The 20,284-nt window shown below is 40.5% G+C and overlaps 1 protein-coding gene across 2 annotated transcripts in view; it reads left to right on the top strand.

The window, feature by feature from the left end:
- Positions 1 to 20,284, top strand: part of CARMIL1 (capping protein regulator and myosin 1 linker 1) — a 1,033,060-nt gene that overhangs the window by 433,180 nt on the left and 579,596 nt on the right. For both annotated transcript variants that reach the window (XM_078687906.1, XM_078687907.1), the window contains exon 8: positions 5,243 to 5,316. In XM_078687906.1, coding sequence (XP_078544032.1) covers positions 5,243 to 5,316 — 74 coding nt within the window. The remainder of the gene's footprint in view (positions 1 to 5,242; positions 5,317 to 20,284) is intronic.

Below are 20,284 nucleotides of genomic sequence, written 5' to 3' on the forward strand. Positions count from 1 at the left end.
CTTAATTTGTAAAAAAAAAAAAATATGTATATTTAATGGTCGTGGGCAGGAGGACACTTAAGCTTGCACCATCCATTGACCCTACCAGCGCTGCCAACGACACTACCAACACAGCTACTAACCATCCCACTCTTAACCCTATGGCAATTTATTCTATTCCAGGCCCCCACAGCTATAAGAATAGCTTGGGTGGCACGTACTAGTCATTGGTAATGTATATTGCATTAATAAACGACTGTCATAAGTGCTGACTATTAAGTGCCCAGCACCGGAAATCACCGGCTTAAATTAAGCACTAGTTTTCGCCCATGGACGTCATTTAGGGGTCGCCTGGGGTCACAGCTCCGACGCCTCCCCTGGTAGTCTCTTTGTGACCCTGGCCTCACAGGTGGCAACATCAGTGCACAGGGGTGATGCTAGACTATTTTGTGTCAATTTTTCACTATACTACTAGACTATTAGACTTTTAGTGAATAATGAGATATTCACTAGTCTAGTGAATAATATCTCATTATTCACTAAAAGTGTACATTCAAGTTGGAGCACAATAACGTGGAATAGACCTTTGATCGCTGGAAAGGTAAGTACAAAATGCATTTAAATGTATGTCGTGGGCTTGTGGGTGAGAGTGAGTGACAGTGTGAGTGAGTGAGTGAAATTAACGTGGTGTTATGCTTGCAAAACTGTCTTAGACCCTGGGGCACGAAAGGTAATTCCTGTCTTATAGAGGCAACCTCTGGTAAAATAATGGTGCTGGCTTAGTGCAGGCAACTCATAGCCTGACAGACACATGTGACAAACTATGGGCAGCATATTGGAGCTAATTCTTAGAATAATAAGCACCCATGGTAAATTACTGTTAGTGGCATACTAGAAGTACTGCTGGTGCTAGTACATTGGAGGTATTTCTTGGCACAAAGGAGGGAGCCTGACTTATGAGAGAGGGGCAAGCATGACAAAATGCCGTTATGAGATACTGAGGTCATTTTGTACAATAAAGGTCACCTATGATATATAGATAGCGTAAATGGAAACTTTCTGGCACTGGAATATTGGAACACCCATTGTATATAGTGCCTCAATGACAAAATGCTGTCCCTGGTACAATGGATCTAATTGTTTATGTATGGTGGCACAGTTTTAAAAAAAATGGGACCTATACCTAGGGAGCATCAGGTTTTATTTGCTTGGCACACCATGAAAGGATTTGGAAATGTAATGAGTGCCATTTCAGAGCCTATGGAATTTTAGCAAATGTATTTGAAAATTGTGCTTTAAAATGCATTACATGACCACATTCGTTTCACAATTTTCTTGGGCGAGCAGAGAACTTGTTAATAGTGGGCTGGCTTTTTGGCTTCGCCTGCTCACTACAGTACAGGCTGAGATTTACTTCCTGAAAATTTCAAAGATCAAATCAGCGTAGGTCGCATCTAACATAGAAGATTGTGATGTCATCGTGGTTAAGGTTATATGACATGAGTTCCTTGGGAACAAAATAGTATCAAGGGTCATATGACATCACTTTCTGTGATTCCATTAAGGGCAAATGGCCTATGATGTCACTTATGCTACCTTTGGCATTTTGATGAATTGACGCCCATTATGTCGATATTCTGGTGACAGGACTCTCATACCTGGGTCAGAAACCGAGATCTCAGTTAGTTGCACTAGTAGATCTCTGCTACATAGCCCTCATAGAGGGAAACTGAAACTCTGCACCAATTGTTCAAACGTGTGCTTTGTAAAAGCCGCACATTGCACGCGAGGGAGTGGCCTTTCAGCATAACCAGTCATGCGTCACCACCCCTCTTCCGAAGCATCCATTTATGTAAAGGTTTCTGTAGCCTTTGTCTCAGACAATGTATCAAGGAACTCACAACAATATTAATGGCATTCTCAACTGTCCTTGAACACAAGGGCTGATTCTGCTCATGAAATTGTAACTCAGAAATCAGCCAGATTTCTACACACAATATAAAAAAAGCATAATTAGCATATATTTTATACACATAGCACAGTCTCTTTTCTACTGTAGCACTAGGTATGTCTTGTTACCTGATACTGGAATATTTCTCATTCTAAGGCACCACAGGCTTCTTAGACTCTACCTCAGAGTCTTCTGCGGTCTTAAAGTTCACAGTAATGGCACATCCCCTGATACACAGCTTTTGGATGTTACATGCTGAAATATGGCCCTGGCAGGAACAGCATGCTTAGAAATCTGCATGATGTGCATTGGTGAAGGAACAAGGTAGATAGTAAACATGTTCAAGCACCAGCAAATAATCAAAATGCTAAAAAGATTTTGCTTGCAAGTACTTTTTCAGATGTAGAGAAAGGAACTGAGTAAGAGTAGAAAGTCAGCATGGGCTCAGCTATGCATATGGACATACTTCATCTTGCCTTTTGGCTGATATAGCACCTTTTGGTTCCTTCTGACACTGTCGAAAAAGGTCTAGTGGGTTCATAGAAGTGAGGCTTATGGGAGCTCATGCCTATAGAGACGGGGGTGATGGAGTAGGCAGTTTCCACACTGGGTAACGTGAATTGTGTAGCATAGCAATTACTTTCTTATGCTGTGCAAAATATTCCACCTTTAACTCCATGACTTGAGAACACTATACTTATTATGGAGTATCTTGGCACCCTCAAGTAAGTGATCTATCTGATGTTCTGAGAAATTTGACCTACTGTCTTTTGTCAAAAAACATTCAACAAACATAATTCTCAGGGTAATGTACTAACGTCATGTCAGATGAACCCTTCACAGTCTCGAATGGTTCCTGGTGAAGTATCACATATGTACAACACTTTGAGCCCAATTCACAAAGTTGATTTTGGTCGGTACGGCTTACTCAGATGCTTAGGTGTACGTTACACTAGACTATCCAGGCCTGATTTTCAGAGTTTTTTTGTCAGTAGTTTCAGAAGTAGAACAAGCTTATTCACTAAAATCATGAGGTCTTTCAAAAGTGAATCACCCTCTGGAGTAAGGCACACTTACTAACATACAAGGCTTTGTGAATCAGACCTTTTTTCTTATACAATGATCATTTTGGGGCACTGAATACCTTTAAAATGGTTGTTTGTTATGTTCTGTGACACTGCTGCTCCAAATTACTGTCAGAGGGTAGATGCCATGGTGTTAACAAGTCCTACATAGGATTGCCTTACCCCCACCTCTGACTGATAATGAGTACCATTGACGTTCAGCCCAAAGGGAAAAACAGAACTTTTGATGTAAGATTTTAAATATTCAGTCTTGTGAAACACCTCTAACAACAACAACTGAATTAGCTCTTCCTAATCTAACAAGACATTGTAATTAGGCAACGTCCCATGTGGCTGACAAAAACATCCTGAGGATGCCTCCTGGGTGCTATCCTGATATTAGTGTAGTTTTAATCATGTGCTTTGACACTCGCCCAATAAGCCCATTGTGTTCTCTATCTTTCAACTTAACTGCTAAGGTGTACCTGCCTCTAATTTGGTGACCTACAAGGAGATGAGTGTCATGATCAGCAGACAGTACTCAACTGTGATGACAGGACTGACTAAGAGGCACACTTCAATGAACCTCTTGAGTATGTGATTCTTCAGTCAGGAGAGTGCAGTGGTGCTTGCATGGTGTGGGAGCAGCTTGATGTGAGGTTTCAAGTCTTCTGTGTATGCACTACTGAAGAACATGGATAGAATAAGAACAGACTACAAGCCACAGGGCACCACAGGTCTCTCACTTGCAATGGTGGCAACCATCTTGGATTTGCGGAGTACAAGTTCTCTGTGTTTTAGGACATTCTTTAAGAGGCAATTAAGATACCTAGTTGCTGCAGTTGGATTCCTGTTGCTATAGTTGGAATAAAAAAGATTTGCTTGGAGATATGAAATACTTTTGTATTCAGGGAAGTATTCTGGATAGCTCTGCTTTTAATGATTTAGATTTTGATGTTTTATACATTGTTTTCAGGATTCATACTTTCCTGAGTATATGAACTCTACACTGCACTATTTTCTCAATAAGCAGAGCAAGAAGGATCCTCATTTCTATATACTTATTTATGTTTTCTTACTCACAAAATGGTTCTAAGTTATTGATAGCGTTGGGTGATGACTGCTTGCTGTCAGAAAGGAAGGTTTAATAATATGTGTATTTCTTAAGTTACAGTGGATGAACTTGTTACATGAAGAATCTTTCAAAGCCAAACATAATTTACAAATTACTGAAGGTAGTTCATGACATAGACACAAGTATTGTAGTTTGTATTATTCCCTTGTATCAGTAATAGAGATTCAATTTACATTTCACTTCTAGGAAGTGTCTGAGCTTCAACCTATTATGGGGAGTCAGAAATTCAGAGATTTTCACAAGGTATATCATGTGCCATATTGGCGTTATTGATTTGGAACTTGAAAGCGGAAATAGTAAAAGAGTTAATTCTCTTTCTAAATAGCAATTCAGATCAGGCTGAGACCAGCTTTAAGAATGGGCACAGTGAAGATATCCAGTGTCTCTGTATCTCTCTTTTATCCTATTCCCATTTCCCGTGCCTGCCTCTGGCCAGCATAGTACTCCTTGTGTGGGTATCAGTTGGTTGATGAAGAGAGGTGATTTAAAGTGTTCTGTCTGCTCCAGATTGTCATTATAGTGCAAATCTGAAAATGAGTTCCATTTCCTCCCAGATTTTTAGAACTTCAAAATACACCTAAATTCTGCCGTATTTATAATTGTTTCTTGCAGAGTTATCTGAAGTCAAGAACACTGCAGCAGAGCAATTGTATGACATTGTGCTGATCTGAAAGTAAATATATATATGTTTGGAAAGGGACCTCTTAGTTTCGTTAATTGAACAAACGTTTTAAGCAATTAACTGAGGACATTGCTTTAGTTATGAAAAGGCTCTTGAGATTCCTGGAGAGTTAAAAGTTAGCAGGTGATACATTTATTTAAGTGAACTCTTTCGGCAGGAGTTTTTCTAATGCCAGAATTGTATTATTATTTGCAGACAGTGATGCCCATGTGACATTATCCCATCATAAGTAATTAAACCAATAATGAATCCTTATTAATTTAACACATAGTGTTCATTTGCTACTTTTAAATATGATTTATTGCAACAGTGAAAAATGTTCTCTTTAATTTCTGTATGGATTCGCTTGGTACAATAAATACAGCTTTTAGACACTATACAATTTGCATTTTATATAATTTGTTGAAGTGTTCTTTATAAATATATTACAGGATGTAGACACAATATATCTCACACAAGACACAAGAGAACTGAATTTACAAGACTTCAGCCATCTCGACCATAGGTAAGCAGTGATTCATTTGTCAGCCATATTTCAACAAATGTCTGCATTGATTTAAGTTGGTGATTTGTATATTAATTATGGAACCATATTTACAGCGTTTAGTATCAGATTTCCACCTTTCTAAGATGTTTTCACCAATGTATTGGAAACATATTATTAGAATATAGAAACCTGTATACAATAATAATGAGAAAGAAAAGTTATGTCCTAAATACATAGGAGTAGTGCATTATTCTTGTATTTTCTGTAGAAAGAGACTCGAAGCATTCATGCAGATGTAGAAGATTAATGATATATATTTAAACATATGCCAAACTGACTAGATAATTAGAATTGTATTCACTTTAAATTTAAGGAGTATACGCTTTATTGTGATGTAGGTATACATGAATAAGTACAGGCTAAAAATCTTGATTTTGCAAGTGGATTGAGAATGAAGGGTAATAACACAGGCGTTCAGCTGAGTACTTATCCTACACACAGTGAGTAGCTTGTTAATTTCACAGCACCTCCTAGGAAATGAGTGGCTTACTAATTTAAAAAGCCAAAACGACCGATCAGCATTCAGTGTGTCTTTTCTACCTTTGCTTTAATGTTTTAAATATGTTATTCTAAGGTGTCCAAGCACTCCTTGTCTGTCCGCAAAAGATAAACATTATCATGTGACGAAAAACGAAGAAGTTGACATGACAAAATCAGCCTGCTCTTAAAAACGTAAATAACTCTTCAGCTTTAATGCAATCCCTGGTTAAAAGCAAACACCGGAGCCTATCTTGACATCTTAGTGTTGCCACTTTTTCAGTAAATTCATAGGTATTTTGCTTTAAATGTAAGATTCTGGTAGTCTCATACCCTAGAACTTGACTAGAAAGTATTGAAGACAACCCAATATTCATTGATTACAAGCATTCTAATGGCTGTCGTGCACTTACTTTCTCCCAGTTTTATACTTGGCATCACTGCACCTAAACCCGTCCAGCAGAAGGGACCCTGCTGTTATTCCTGGCAATTTTGAACCAAAAATTATAGTTTTAAAAGAGTCTTACTTCATCAAGCACTCAAGTGCTGAATGTTTTCACTTCTCATTTTGCTCAAAGTAAGCAAATTATTGTATTCTTGAGAACTTATTATATAGGGCTGTACATAGAGTGGCTTAGAAAAGGACCAGCAAGCTTTATACAATTTTATAAGGGATGAATTAGCAGCACTAAGAACTGAAAGTGTGGTGCATATATTTTAATCAAAACCAATGCTAAATGATGCAAAGTGGTAATCCTGAAGAGGGACTGCTGTAAATGATCAGAACTGCTATAGGAAATCTAATTCAAGTTTTATAGAGACTTTAAAAAACAGAGCTGTTTATGATGTTTAAAACTATATAATCAAGGGTTATCAGATGAGTAGTTAATAGACAGCTTTTCAAACCGATTACCATTGACCACTGCTGTTATATATGATAGCAAAGATATACACACCTCTACATTGGCCCCATTTGGAAGATCTTTTTAAACACACAGCGAATATTTATGATCTGTGTAACCTGTTTACTGTTACCAATATGTAGAGTAAACCAAAGACGTAGTAACTCATCTCTAGAATGTGAAAAGTTGCATTCCGGTAAATCTGAATAGTATAGTATGACATATCTTTTAAAAAATGAACCAAGTGAAGGTCTTTCTCTTACTGGAGACAAGGCAGTATCCTACACTTACAAAACTATTAATAACAACATGCTTGCTATCCTCTTAATATTAAATTAGGACGGCCTGGGAGATCGATGCAGGTATGTTTGAGGATCTTGACTGGGAGGCGGCTTTGATGTTGCAGAGAGAAGTAGGTATTAGAGCCCAACTGCGTCTTATCCAATTTAAGATCCTACATAGGATCTACTACGACAGGGCCCACCTGCATAAAATATATAGAGGAGCCTCACTGAACTGTTTGCTTTATGGGAGAGAATAGGAGACTGTGTCCAGACACTATGGTAACGCCCGGCCATACAGATATACTGGTTCTTTGAGGCGCAGATACCAGAAGACCCTCAAATATGTCCTTTTGGGGATACCTAATCATGTTGACATGTCACAAATGAAACTGTTATTGTGTAACTTTGGTTTAGTTGTGGCCAAACAAGACTTGGCTATGCGATGGGGAATTTCAGAAGAGCCCAAGCTCACTTAGGGGAGGAGGAGCATGGACTTGTTTATGGTGGCCGAAAGGGTAACTTATAAGAGCATGGGGTGTCCTTTACTAATTTACCAAAATATAAGGGAGGTGGGTTGAATATTATAGCCTTGAGGATGATGTCAATTTTTCTGCAGGGTCTGCTTTGTGACTACAATATATAGCCAATGATAACCCTCCATTCGCTATGAGGATTATAACTGTGTTAATGTCTCCTCCCTTGCTCAAATTGTCCAATTATGCTGTATTTCTTGCTGTATTGTTGTCAAATGGCAATTTTCCAGGTTTCATCTGTGTACCCACCAGTACCCCGTGTGTTAATATGCATAAAATAAAAAAATGAACCAAGTTTGAGTGAATTTAGCTATTTTATTAAAAAAACACTGTAAGGTACTGGATAAATACAGTTGAGTTTATACTAACCTGGAATTACTTCATCTATAGTGGTACTCTGTAAGAGGGTCAATTGTGATGGGAGCTCCTTTTGTCCTGTCATCAACTCAGTTTTATATATGGCTGGTGGGAGAAGATGTTGTCCATGGTACCATGTACCATGTCCAAATTACCATTATACGTATTTTATGATGTGCCTGCAAATGTGAATGGTATGAACATTATTTATATGCAATAGTGTACATGCACATTGTATGTGACAAAAATACTATTTTATTACTGATGGAGAAACAAAATAATTACCTTAATAAAACCATTGTGTTCAATGTTGAAATGAATCTGGTTTCAAATATATTTTCAATATTTCCTATTGGATGCTGGGTGTGGCTGCTGCAACTGAAATATTTTTTTAGTATTGTATGTGAAAATTCACTCATTTTTGTAGCTTTTGTTTTAATGGTCTCAATAATTTCACATCCACTCGATTCCTGTTGTTGCATCCACTCAGACTGATTTGCAGAATGTCGCTCATTATATTAGGACCTTTCATTCAATCTAATTTGGAAGCACACTAATGCACGACTTTATAATAATCAGATGCCTCTTTCCTCATTGAACATTTTTTTTTCTTATGTTCAAGATTATCATCTAGTTTCTTTTGACATTTTACAAACTTCTATAGTTATTTAAAACAAGGCAAGTTACTCTAGGAAACAATTGGAAAATGTATTTCAAAGGCCTTTAGTCAGGAGAGGAAATCTCTGCCTCTCTTTTGACATACATCAATATGCATAAATGCTCACAATTGGTTGCTGGGTCCACCCCATGTTCTAGAGGAGTGGCCATATTGAAGGTGGCATTCCTGGAATGTCTGTGAGGGGCACATTATTCATATGTTCTGGGGTTGCCAAGCTATTAAGGCATACTTGTTACGGGTGTATGGGAGCTTGGTCTTGTGGTGGGAGAAAGCGTAATTAAGGATCCCAAATATGTTTTTCTAGATTAACCGGGAGATGTGGATGTTCCCAGGGCACACCTCCTCTTTTGCAACCTGGGGCTTATAGCGTAATGTGGCATGCCATAGGGGCGCACTCGAGGCCCGACCCTGAAAGAAAGGAGAAAGGGGATGGATATATAAATTCCATGATCATGAAAATTCTACAAGATCTGGGGGGATGCCTACAACACTACAACTTGCACCTCCCAATGGATGCCACAACCCTGTCAACATGACCTACTATTCCTATGTGTATCGAGGTGTTGTCTTAGCTATTATTGTATTTCATCCTGTCTGATGCTGCACTTTGCTGCTGCACTTTGCTGCTGTATGTTCGACCTGGGTCGGCGCATTTGTGTGTTCATGCCTCCTCTGATGTTTTGTACTTGTTTCGCACCCTAATTTACTGTTTGATGGAATTGAAAATGAACAAAGAAAACAAAATAAAGATATTTAAAAAAACAAAATTTGATGCTGAATTAGCTAATTTGAAGATTGATGCTCACATTAGAATTATGACTATCGGGATCTGATATAATGATATTTTTCCTACTCGGAAGACCTTGAATGCCAAGGTCATGGGACAGCTGAGGCCTAAGACTAGAACGAATGTATTAAGGGTACACTTAGCCTGCTTTGTCAGGTATAAGAAGTGCTTAACATAAAGCTTTAGAAATACACAGCCGACAAAGGAGATGGAACGTTCATTATTCACACACATTTTGTAACACAAATATCTTGATCCTCTAGCTGTCTCTAAAGTCTCATTACAGGATAACTAGTTTCGATGGATTATTTAATGAAGTCCAACTTTTGTGACCTGCAAGAAAAAATAAACACGTCATAGCAGCGAAGAAGGTTGTAGAATATACAAAGATTTTTCAGGATCACAGTTCAAAACATATTTGTTTGCATACCTCTATATCTTGGTTCTTAGGTCGTATTTACCTCATAAGTAAACTGACTGAATAGGAGAAAGAGGTTGTGTTTTGGATTCCATTGCACCTATTAATGATAGTTTGTCCCAGCCAGCATGGATTTATATTTGTAAAGTAAAGTTAGATAAAACTAAATAAAAGTCAGAGTTGTGTGTGGGATTTACTAGTGTATCAATACTATGAGCGTTAGGGGAATATTATGGTAAAATGGGTCTAGAACTGACTGACAGTGTGGTGATTAGTTAAGCTTTTTCTTGCCATACCAGTGTAGAAGCATAATCAAGTACCTGTCTTTTGCTCCTTAATGCTTTGCAAAAAAAGATGGAAGCACAAAACAAGTGGAAAAGTTGGAAATAGAATTTGAGAAAGCTTTAGCAGTAGGTCGGGAGGTGCACGGTTCAAAGCAATGTGGCCCAGTTCTAGAATGATTCTGAGTCACTAGGCTGTATTGTATTGATGGAAAGTCTACTTTGAACATTGTATTGAACTCACTATCTTTCACAGGATTCTTAAAATATTATGACTTCTTCTGAAACTGCACACATGCAGATGTTGCTTACACGCTCCCAAGAAGATACCCTATCCATAGCTTCTATCCAAAGAACTTTCAAGTGATCCGCTGTGGACTGCTTGCATATATTGATTGGTTAGCAGTTTGCACGGGGAGGTAAGAAGGAAGAAAAGTGACCACACCCAGTTAACCTTTCAAGTGAAGCAATCACAGCGTGACCGTTGTGATTCTCTGTAAAACTGCACGTTGCAGTGCCTTTCCTTGATTGTACTCTCTAGAACTGCAAGGTTCAAACCTAGGAATTTACAGCTGTTTTAGGTTTCCTCTTGCATATCTTTTTCGGACATCTAGTTCTTGGTGGAAGTAGTAGATAGTGTTATATCACTTGATCAAAATGCATATTGTGCATGAAATTGGAATGAGTGTGTTGTCCAGTGATAAGTTATGGATCAAGCAAGATGAAAGTGATAGGGTTGAAATCTTTGTTCCTATTATGTTTGAAGCCTTTTACCGTACTTCTAGGCAGGAAGCAGTTTAGAGTGGGTACTGTCAGGCTTTGATGAACATCAAATGACTTATTAAATCAAGAACTAGGTAAAGCATGTAAAGATTTGACTGACAGTTGGATTTTAAGTAGAAATCTGATGTTCTGTGCACAGCAAATTGAAATATGGTGGCATTGACGTTGCAGCTACAAAAGGATGACAATGTGTTCACTGATTTTGAATTCTTACTTTTTTTTAAAAGGCTGATGGATTGCTTCCATAGACAAGGAGATATTAAAAATGGTTTGACCTTGAACCAGAAGATCTCACTAATGTGGGGTCTTGCACCTCGCGATCCAGGGGAAGTGAACGTTGTGAAATGTGTTTCAAGGGTAACTGAGGGGGCTATGAATGGGACAAGGAAGGCTATTTCAGACCAGTTAGAAGCTGAGACTTGAGGGAAACAAAGAAAAAGTGTTTTGCAGCCCTGGTGTGTCGAACCTAAAATTAACTATGAAAGTGAGGCAGAGGGGCATGACTGGGAGTGGACACCCTCTCTATGTAGCTACATTCTACTGCGATGCTGTTGCTAGAATCTTGTCGAGGATTTGCGCTTCAGTTTCTGGATGAAGAATTCATTGAAAGGCTGAAGGACTGTTGATGAAGAATCGAAGTTGGTTAGATCCACATAAGGGTCTTAATTGAGAGGTGGTTAACACATAAGAGGATGAATCACCAGCGAGGCATTTATGTGTAAGACATTTCACTGGGCACATTGATGAAATCATTTCTTTTACCAATGTATTTTATGGGGCCCACAAAGACCAAATATTACAATGTTTCTTGATTCACAAATCCATATCAAGAGCCCATTATAAGCATATGCAGCATATCTTCTTAAAAACCAAAACCTATTATTAAAACATTTAAACTGACACTTCATCAGGTCATAATTTTGGGGAAAGTGAATGAGCAAGGAGACCAACCCCAAAGTCAGAATTACTTAAGTGATCCACAACATGACTCACATTCTAAACCAGCGGTCGGAGGGGGTGAATATTGTGCCATCTCTAAATAAATGATAGCATGTTAAGCATCAAAGCCCGTGGCCACGGCACGCAGAAACCAAAAGACTTCCATAGTTTGTAAAAGAGTTTCTGCCACAGCAAGCTATGTGAAAGCATGCGAATTGCCCTCATTACATTAATCAAGACTTCACAGTTTAGAGACTGCAGCTCTTTTTAATGGTCGGCAGTTCCTTTTTCTGATCTTGTGTTGCTCGATTAAGGGCGGAAAGTATGTAGATCCTGCTGTTCCTAAAAGTCAGTACAAATTTGGGGGCCATCTCTTAATTCCCTCTCTCAGTGCAGGAGTACCTAATTTCTGCAAAATAGTACATCAATAAAGTATCCTCACCTGGAAGCCACAAGTGAGAAGTCAGCCGACCTTTATCAACTACAACACTGTCCTACTGTGCTCATCGAACACCTCCGATTGTATGAAGTTTTGTAACAGTGAGAAAATGACCTCTGATTTGTAGATCAAAAAGAACCACAGTATTCAAAATGTAGTGCCCATCATGGTATTCTCCGACAGTATCACCTGCTCCATTAGTTGAGTTACCCAAGTCACAGTAGAATTTATGACTGTCCCGTTTGTCACTAAAGCGGATTCATGATCATGCGATTTGGTTTCCAGTAGTGCATCACTCCATCCCAAACCAGAGCTCTATTTTCAGGGTGTTCTACGTCTGAAGATAAGTTCTGCAGTTTACTCCCCATCAAAGATACTTTTCATTCTGATTTATAGCTACATTTTCCTTCAGATTCCTCACCGTATGAATATCCTTTCCCTATGTATATAGAGGTAACTCTAATCACTAATATATGCAGTAGACCTTCGTACTCTCTACCATTCCTATGTGACTCTTAGAGTATATCCATTCGTATCCCTTTCCTATGTATATAGAGATAACTCTAATCACTAGTATATGCAGTAGAACTTTGTATTCCCTACCATTCCTATGTGACTCTTAGAGTATATCCATTTGTATCTCTTCCTTGAGTGACTTTACATCTTGTACATTTGCAATTTTTTCTCATTGTATCTTTTATGTAAGGCATGTAATCCTAAGTCCTTATGTTTTGCAACAGGTTCTTATGTAAAGCGCTCTGACACCTTTGTGTAATGTTCGCACTATATAAAATCGCATTAAATAAAAATAAATAAAATAAATCTTTTCCTGGCTTCAGACTGGTCTGGAAAATATTTCCCCAGCAATATATATTCAGTGCCACCAGGTGGCACCATGCAGCTTCACCTGGAAGGCACCTTCTTACATGGCAACACCGGAGTAGATTAGGCACCAACTGACATCCTGGCATCAGTTCCTGTTTTCTGCATCTCATCAATGCGGGTCCAGAGCACACTTTTGGTGTCTCGCTGATGAATTTATTAATTCCTCAGCACTTTAACAGCAACTAGGTTAAATGTTTCCTCTGAAAAATTCCAGATGTGCACCCTGTTTCGGATATTGCAAGATGTCCTTGTAAAATCTCCATATGGTGCCTAGGATTATAACTTTATCCTGCAGCCTGCAACACATGTGCCTCTGTGCAACAAAAAGCTATCAGGGAGCGGGTGGCCAAGTTATTTTTTGGCCAAACCAACATGGTGACATAAAATTGTACCTACTAACCTGCTGATAAGACCCCTGTCAGGGAGCGATCTGATCTGCAAAAAAATACTTTTATTAAGGAAACAAAAAGTGTCGCTGTTAGGAGAATCTATCTTGTTCCTTCGGGAAGCGGTACTGCTTCTTGGATCGTTTAGAGTTTCAACATTGTTTCCAAAGTGTACAGTAATGTCCTTACCAAATCACATGAAGTAGCCAGTGAATAATTTATTTGTGACTGTTTTGATACTTCTAAACAGATCCTCAAGTGTGGTCTGGATTGTAGGGACACATAGTGTGATCTAAGAACATGGCTATCATGCTGCAACGGCACATCTGGATACTTTTCACTGGCTCCTTTGGAAATGTTCAACCAGAACTCATGGAAAGGTACAAACTGGGTTAGGAGAAACATACGACAAATTGTTTTTGAGTAGTATTCAGCAAGGGTCACACTGCATTCTGTCAATTTGACCCTGAGCTTCCACAGTTGTGTTATTTCATATGGAGTTCTACTTGCTTGCAAGCTTTCTCCAGGCTCTCTTTAGAAGTGGACATACAGCACCTCTTCTAACGTCCACTTAATCTACAAAAGGTTACAATTTGTGGTTGTGTGCGAGGGGTTGCTGGCGAGGTACTGACCCTTAAAGGGAGCTAACCAAACAAGCCCATCACCGATTGCTAGTAACCGAACATTTCGAGTCTCTTAGAGAGACCAATTCAAGCTTACCGTTTAAATATACTAATGAAGCTTGGCTTTTACATTGAATTTCGTTTCCTTATCATCATTAGGAAACAAATTATACTAGTCTTTTGAAAGGCTTTTAGGTAGACTCCATGAACTGTGAACCTATCTCCATCATTAAATTTGTGGAAAGTACCTGGTGTTATTAAAATGCTTGAAGAATTGCTTAGGAAAGGAGGCAGCATTATGGTATATTTACATATGATAGGACATTGCCAAGCACCACGGATAATACTTTAGGATGAAGCATACAATGTATGAGGTATTGTAGGCTGATGGAGGAATATCCTTTATGTACTTTAGATGGTGGGTCTGTATTTGACTGGTTCCAATAGGACGAGATGTTGAGTGCCTTCAGTAACATGCTATTCTATTGATCGCATAAAAACATTTTTCCCAGGTGCAATGGTGGGCATGATGGGAGCTAACAAACAAGATTCCCATTATGAAAGGAATAATCCAAAGGTATGTTCTGCGCCCTACAATGTTTACACTGTTCTGACTAGTGTTTGCTTGGTAAACGCTTTTCTCTTAACATCTGTTTTCTACATGGTAAACTCATTTCATAATTTTTGTTTGAGGAGAACACTGCTTGAATTTAATGAATGGCAATGAGACTGGAGATCCTCTTGAATATCTGACTTCTAACGTAATGACAGAAGATGTTGATACATATTTGAAAAAACAAGTACTTGCAATGCAACCCTCTTAAGACATTAAGGGCCACATATACCTATGTTAGAAATTGTGAGTTTCTAATTGTAAAACGCAGTTAGGAAATCGCAATTTCAAATGTACGAAACTATTGAGTTTCATTTGCGATTCCCAGTGGGTTGCAAATAGACATACCTCAATAATATTCATGATTTAGTTTGCAATTTAGAACCCATTGGGAATCACTAAAAAGACGGGGATGGTGACCTGCCGGTGGCAGCAGACAACCATGTCTGTGTTTGCTTTTAAATAAAGCAATGCTTTTTTAGGTCTCGCTGAAGCAATGCGTAAGCATTGTTCGGCGAGATTCTAGTAAGGCTTCCGAATAGTCCCCCAAAGCTGCGGATTAGACACAGTTCATGTGAGCAAGGCGCGTGCACATCAAACACCATCGGTCTCAGCATCAGACTTCAAAAGAATGCGCTCCCCCTCCCCCCCGCTTCAGACTTCAAAGGAATGCGCTCCCCTGCCACAGCAATGCCGAGAGCTTGTTTAACTTCAGCGCGAGGCGCGCTGGTTCTATTTTAGATACTTTATCTGCATTATAGAAAGTAATGGAACACCGGCGCCCTCTTGTGGCAACATGCGCACGCCCGCTTGTTTTTTTAATTTTGTTTCTGATAGAGCTTTGGGGAGTCGGTTTACTTAGCACGACTACCTTGTAGAAATATACATTTTTTGAAAGCCTAATAAATTCTTCATAAAATATGTAAAACTTGCTTGCGCTAGTTGTACACCACTTTTGTTCGAGTGCGGTTAGGATGGGCCAAGAATGCACTCCATCTGCTAAGCGAAGGCATATGGCTGGTGTCTCTAGCTGACATCTTCTTAAAACAATCTAGTCTGCTTTTGAGGCTACCCAATGAATATGCAGATATTTGCCATTTTAAATCGGGAGCATGTAAATGAATCTCACGCTTATGTAAATGAATCTCGTGCATATTCAGTTTGGATTTTCTAAAAGACTGATCATTTTCTTGCCCAACTGAGCCGAATTTAGTAGCCCTAGAAGTATGGCGAAATAAGGTAAACTGTTAAATTGCTTTAATTTGATTCCTTGGCCCTTGTGTTCTGAAATAACAGACAATTAAATTGCAGTCTCTGCGAAGCTGCGTAATTAGGTAATTATTTGAAAACACTCTGCAGTAGTGACCAAGTCTCAGTCAAAACATTGGGTCATCTTGGGGCAAGTGCCTCTATTTCATCCCTGAACTAATATCTTTGACTTTCGAAATATACTACAAATCATTTGCTGAGAACCGGCTACTTTAAGTGTGTGTGTTTTTAACGGTACATGTTATTGTCCAGTATATGAGCATGTTTGCTCTGATCGGTACATAACAAAACATTTTAATACCATCTCTTGCAATTGAATAATGAAATGCTATGTTCTCGCTTGACTTTTCATAATACAAAAATTACATTGAGTTTAAAACGTTTACACTCCTTTAATTTTACTTCGAAATGGTAACCATTTTGATATTAAACTTTTAATAGTAACCTTGATTAAAGCAACCACTTTTTCTCACACTGTATATATTTTTAAAATGTGTCTAGAATTTGGTACTTAGCCACTTCGGATGATGAATGAAAAACTCAGATGAGAATACACCAGAGAGAAGACTTCAGGCATGGACCAAACTGAAGGGGAGGTGAGGCTTGGTCCATGCATGGGGTACCGACGGGGCCTCATTTACCGAGCAGTTGCCGGGTGAGGTGAGGCGTACTCCCACACAAAGATGGGAAAGAAACTGTATTTCCAATAAAACGGAAACCTTTACACATCCATGCTCACCAGGTTCTGGTAGCGTGGTTTGTAACCACGTTTATACAAGTTTTTGATTGAATCAATATTTTTGTTTTCCACACAATTTTTTTAATATTTTTTGCAGTATTGTATAATCTCTTTGGTCCTGACGAAAGCCGGGTCATTGTTACCTACACGGCTGAAACATGTCGACCTTTGTTCTATTGCCATAAGATAGTTATTCTTTCAAACTATCAGTCTATGTTTTAATCTTGACACTAGGATAACCTTTATTTAAAATTTCTTTGTTTGTCCTAGTAGCCATTTTTAAACTTCACATTCACTTTGCACTGCAAATCAACAGCACCGCTTATTGAGATCACACTGTGGCTGGGCCGATCATCGGTTCTGAATCTAGTGCAGTAGAGTACCCCCTAACAAGGGGTGGACTGCACTGATTTTGTGTTACCAGCTCCCAGATGACGATGCTCCGCCAGTGTGGTGGGCTGATGGGAATCATCTTGATTTGGTGAGGTTGAATTTGTATTGCTCTGTACCTTTCTTCTATCTTAATTTCTCTGTCTCTGTGTAATGACCGGTAGTCTCCTCGTGTGTTTTTTGGTTTTTTTTAGGTATGCAAAAGTAGCCTTTGATGGCCACTGCTGGCGGTACACATTTCCCTCTTGTTGTCATTCCGGGGTCCAGTTATGCTCAGTACATCCGACCTGCTCAGTTAAACACTATCCTTTCTTGAGGGACAGTGTCCTGGAGATATCTTATCAAATTCTTCTAGAGTAACCAAGGGTCTTCTACCCCTAGTGACATTACGTGGTTGACTCTTACCATTCGCTTCTTATCAGACCATTAGTTCTTGCTTAAGGGCTAAACTAGCTATATAAGTGACAAGCGCTGAAAATCACAGAAGTAAATGTTCTCTGGGTACCTGGTTTACTTATTGCTCCTAATGCTGCATCTCGACACATGAGCGCTGTGGTAGTAATGGCAGCTTTCACTGGGCACAAACAACACCAGTCGTCAGTGCACACTTCCACCAGGCACACACCACCAGATGTCAGTACACGCTTTCACCAGGCACACACACACACACGCACACCACCAGCCGTCAGTGCACACTTTCACCAGGCACACACACTACCAGCTGTCAGTGCACGCTTTCACCAGTCACACACCACCAGCCGTCAGTGCACACTTTCACGAGGCACAGACCCCATCAGTCGTCAGTGCACGCTTTCACCAGGCACAAACACCACCAGCCATCACTGCACGCTTTCACCAGGCACACACAACCACACAGTCAGTGCACGCTTCCACCAGGCACACACGACCAGACGTCAGTGCACGCTTTCACCAGGCACACTCACACCATCAGCCGTCAGTGCATGCTTTCACCAGGCACACACAAACCACCAGCCGTCAGTGCACGCTTTCACCAGGCGCACACCACCAGCCGTGAGTGCACGCTTTCACCAGTCACACACCACCAGCCGTCAGTGCACACTTTCATGAGGCACAGACCCCATCAGTCGTCAGTGCACGCTTTCACCGGGCACAAACACCACCAGCCATCACTGCACACTTTCACCAGGTACACACAACCACACAGTCAGTGCACGCTTCCACCAGGCACACACGACCAGACGTCAGTGCATGCTTTCACCAGGCACACACACACCATCAGCCGTCAGTGCATGCTTTCACCAGGCGCACACCACCAGCCGTCAGTGCACGCTTTCACCAGGCGCACACCACCAGCCGTCAGTGCACACTTTCACCAGGCACAGACACCATCAGTCTTCAGTGCACGCTTTCACCAGGCACAAACACTACCAGCCGTCAGTGCACGCTTTCACCAGGCGCACACCACCAGCCGTCAGTGCACACTTTCACCAGGCACAGACACCATCAGTCTTCAGTGCACGCTTTCACCGGGCACAAACACTACCAGCTGTCAGTGCACGCTTTCACCGTATTTAAGCATTACAGTGGATTCCTGTCACACACACATCCACAACCACACATACAACCACAGACACAACCACATCGTCAGTGCACACTTTCACAAGGCACAGACACCATCAGTCGTCAGTGCACCCTTTCACCGGGTACAAACACCACCAGCCATCAGTGCACGCTTTCACCCGGCACAAACACCACCAGCCGTCCGTGCACGTTTCCACCAGGCACACACCACCAGACGTTCGAGCACGCTTTCACCAGGCACACACACAACACCAGCCGTCTGTGCACGCTTCCACCAGGCACACACCATCAGCCATCAGTGCACGCTTTCACCAGGCGAACACACACCACCAGCCGTCAGTGCACGCTTTCATCAGGCACAGACACCATCAGTCGTCCGTGCACACTTTCACCGGGCACAAACAGCAGCAGCCGTCAGTGCACACTTTCACCAGGCACAAACACCACCAGCCGTCAGTGCACACTTTCACCAGGCACACACAACCACAATGTCAGTGCACACTTTCACCAGGCACAAACACCATCGGTCGTCAATGCACGCTTTCAGCAGGCACACACACACGACTAGCTGTCAGTGCACACTTTCACCGGGCACAAACACCACCAGCCTTCAGTGCACGCTTCCACCAGGCACACACCACCAGACGTCAGTGCACACTTTCACCAGGCACCCACACACCATCAGCCATCAGTGCACGCTTTCACCAGGCGCCCTCACACCACTAGCCGTCAGTGCACGCTTTCATCAAGCACACACCACCAGCCGTCAGTGCACGCTTTCACCAGGCACACACACCACCAGCCGGCAGTGCACATTTCCACCAGACACACACACCACCAGCCATCAGTGCACAATTTATACAGGCACACACACCCACAGCCATCAGTGCACATATCAATTGTTAACACATCCACAATTAACTATTGTAGCAATCGCAGTATGGCGCACTTTACTTTTAAACATATTCATCTAAAGCGCAGCATGACACCATTGCTACAAAAATAAATAAAAAAAATTTTGGCTTACAATTTATAGACTTTTGTTGCAATTGGTGTTGCAATATTTAGCAATGCCAATAGCTCAAACTTAATTACTGCGAGACCTATTGTATTGCAAATGCTTGTTTTAAACGCAGCCTATTTCCTTAGAGGAAAACGGTATGCGTTTAAAAAGAAACATTTCAGTTTCATTTTTAGGAGCAGGCAAGCGTCCCTGGAACCACTGCCTGCTCTTAAAGAAAGTTTTAGCATGCATTCACAAAGGAAAAGGGGTCCCTTGCGGACCCCAACCTGTTTGCGAATGAGTTACCACCAAATTGAATTTGGTAGTAAAAAGCGAATGTTTTGCAATTGCACATTGATCACAAAACTTCTGTAGTCGTACAGGACATGGCGAGTAGCTATTAGGAAGGGACGCCCTTAACACGCCCCATCCTAATACCGAATCACAAAACCCAAATTGAGATTCCGTAACAAGTTACTGAATCTCTGTTGTGCCAAAAAGCCTCTTTATGTTCACAAACGAGTTGATTCTGTGAATCGGCCTGTTTGTGACTGGCAAAAATGTTTAAACATGTGG

This window comes from Lissotriton helveticus, chromosome 4_1, assembly GCF_964261635.1.
Source record: "Lissotriton helveticus chromosome 4_1, aLisHel1.1, whole genome shotgun sequence".
Taxonomy (NCBI): domain Eukaryota; kingdom Metazoa; phylum Chordata; class Amphibia; order Caudata; family Salamandridae; genus Lissotriton; species Lissotriton helveticus.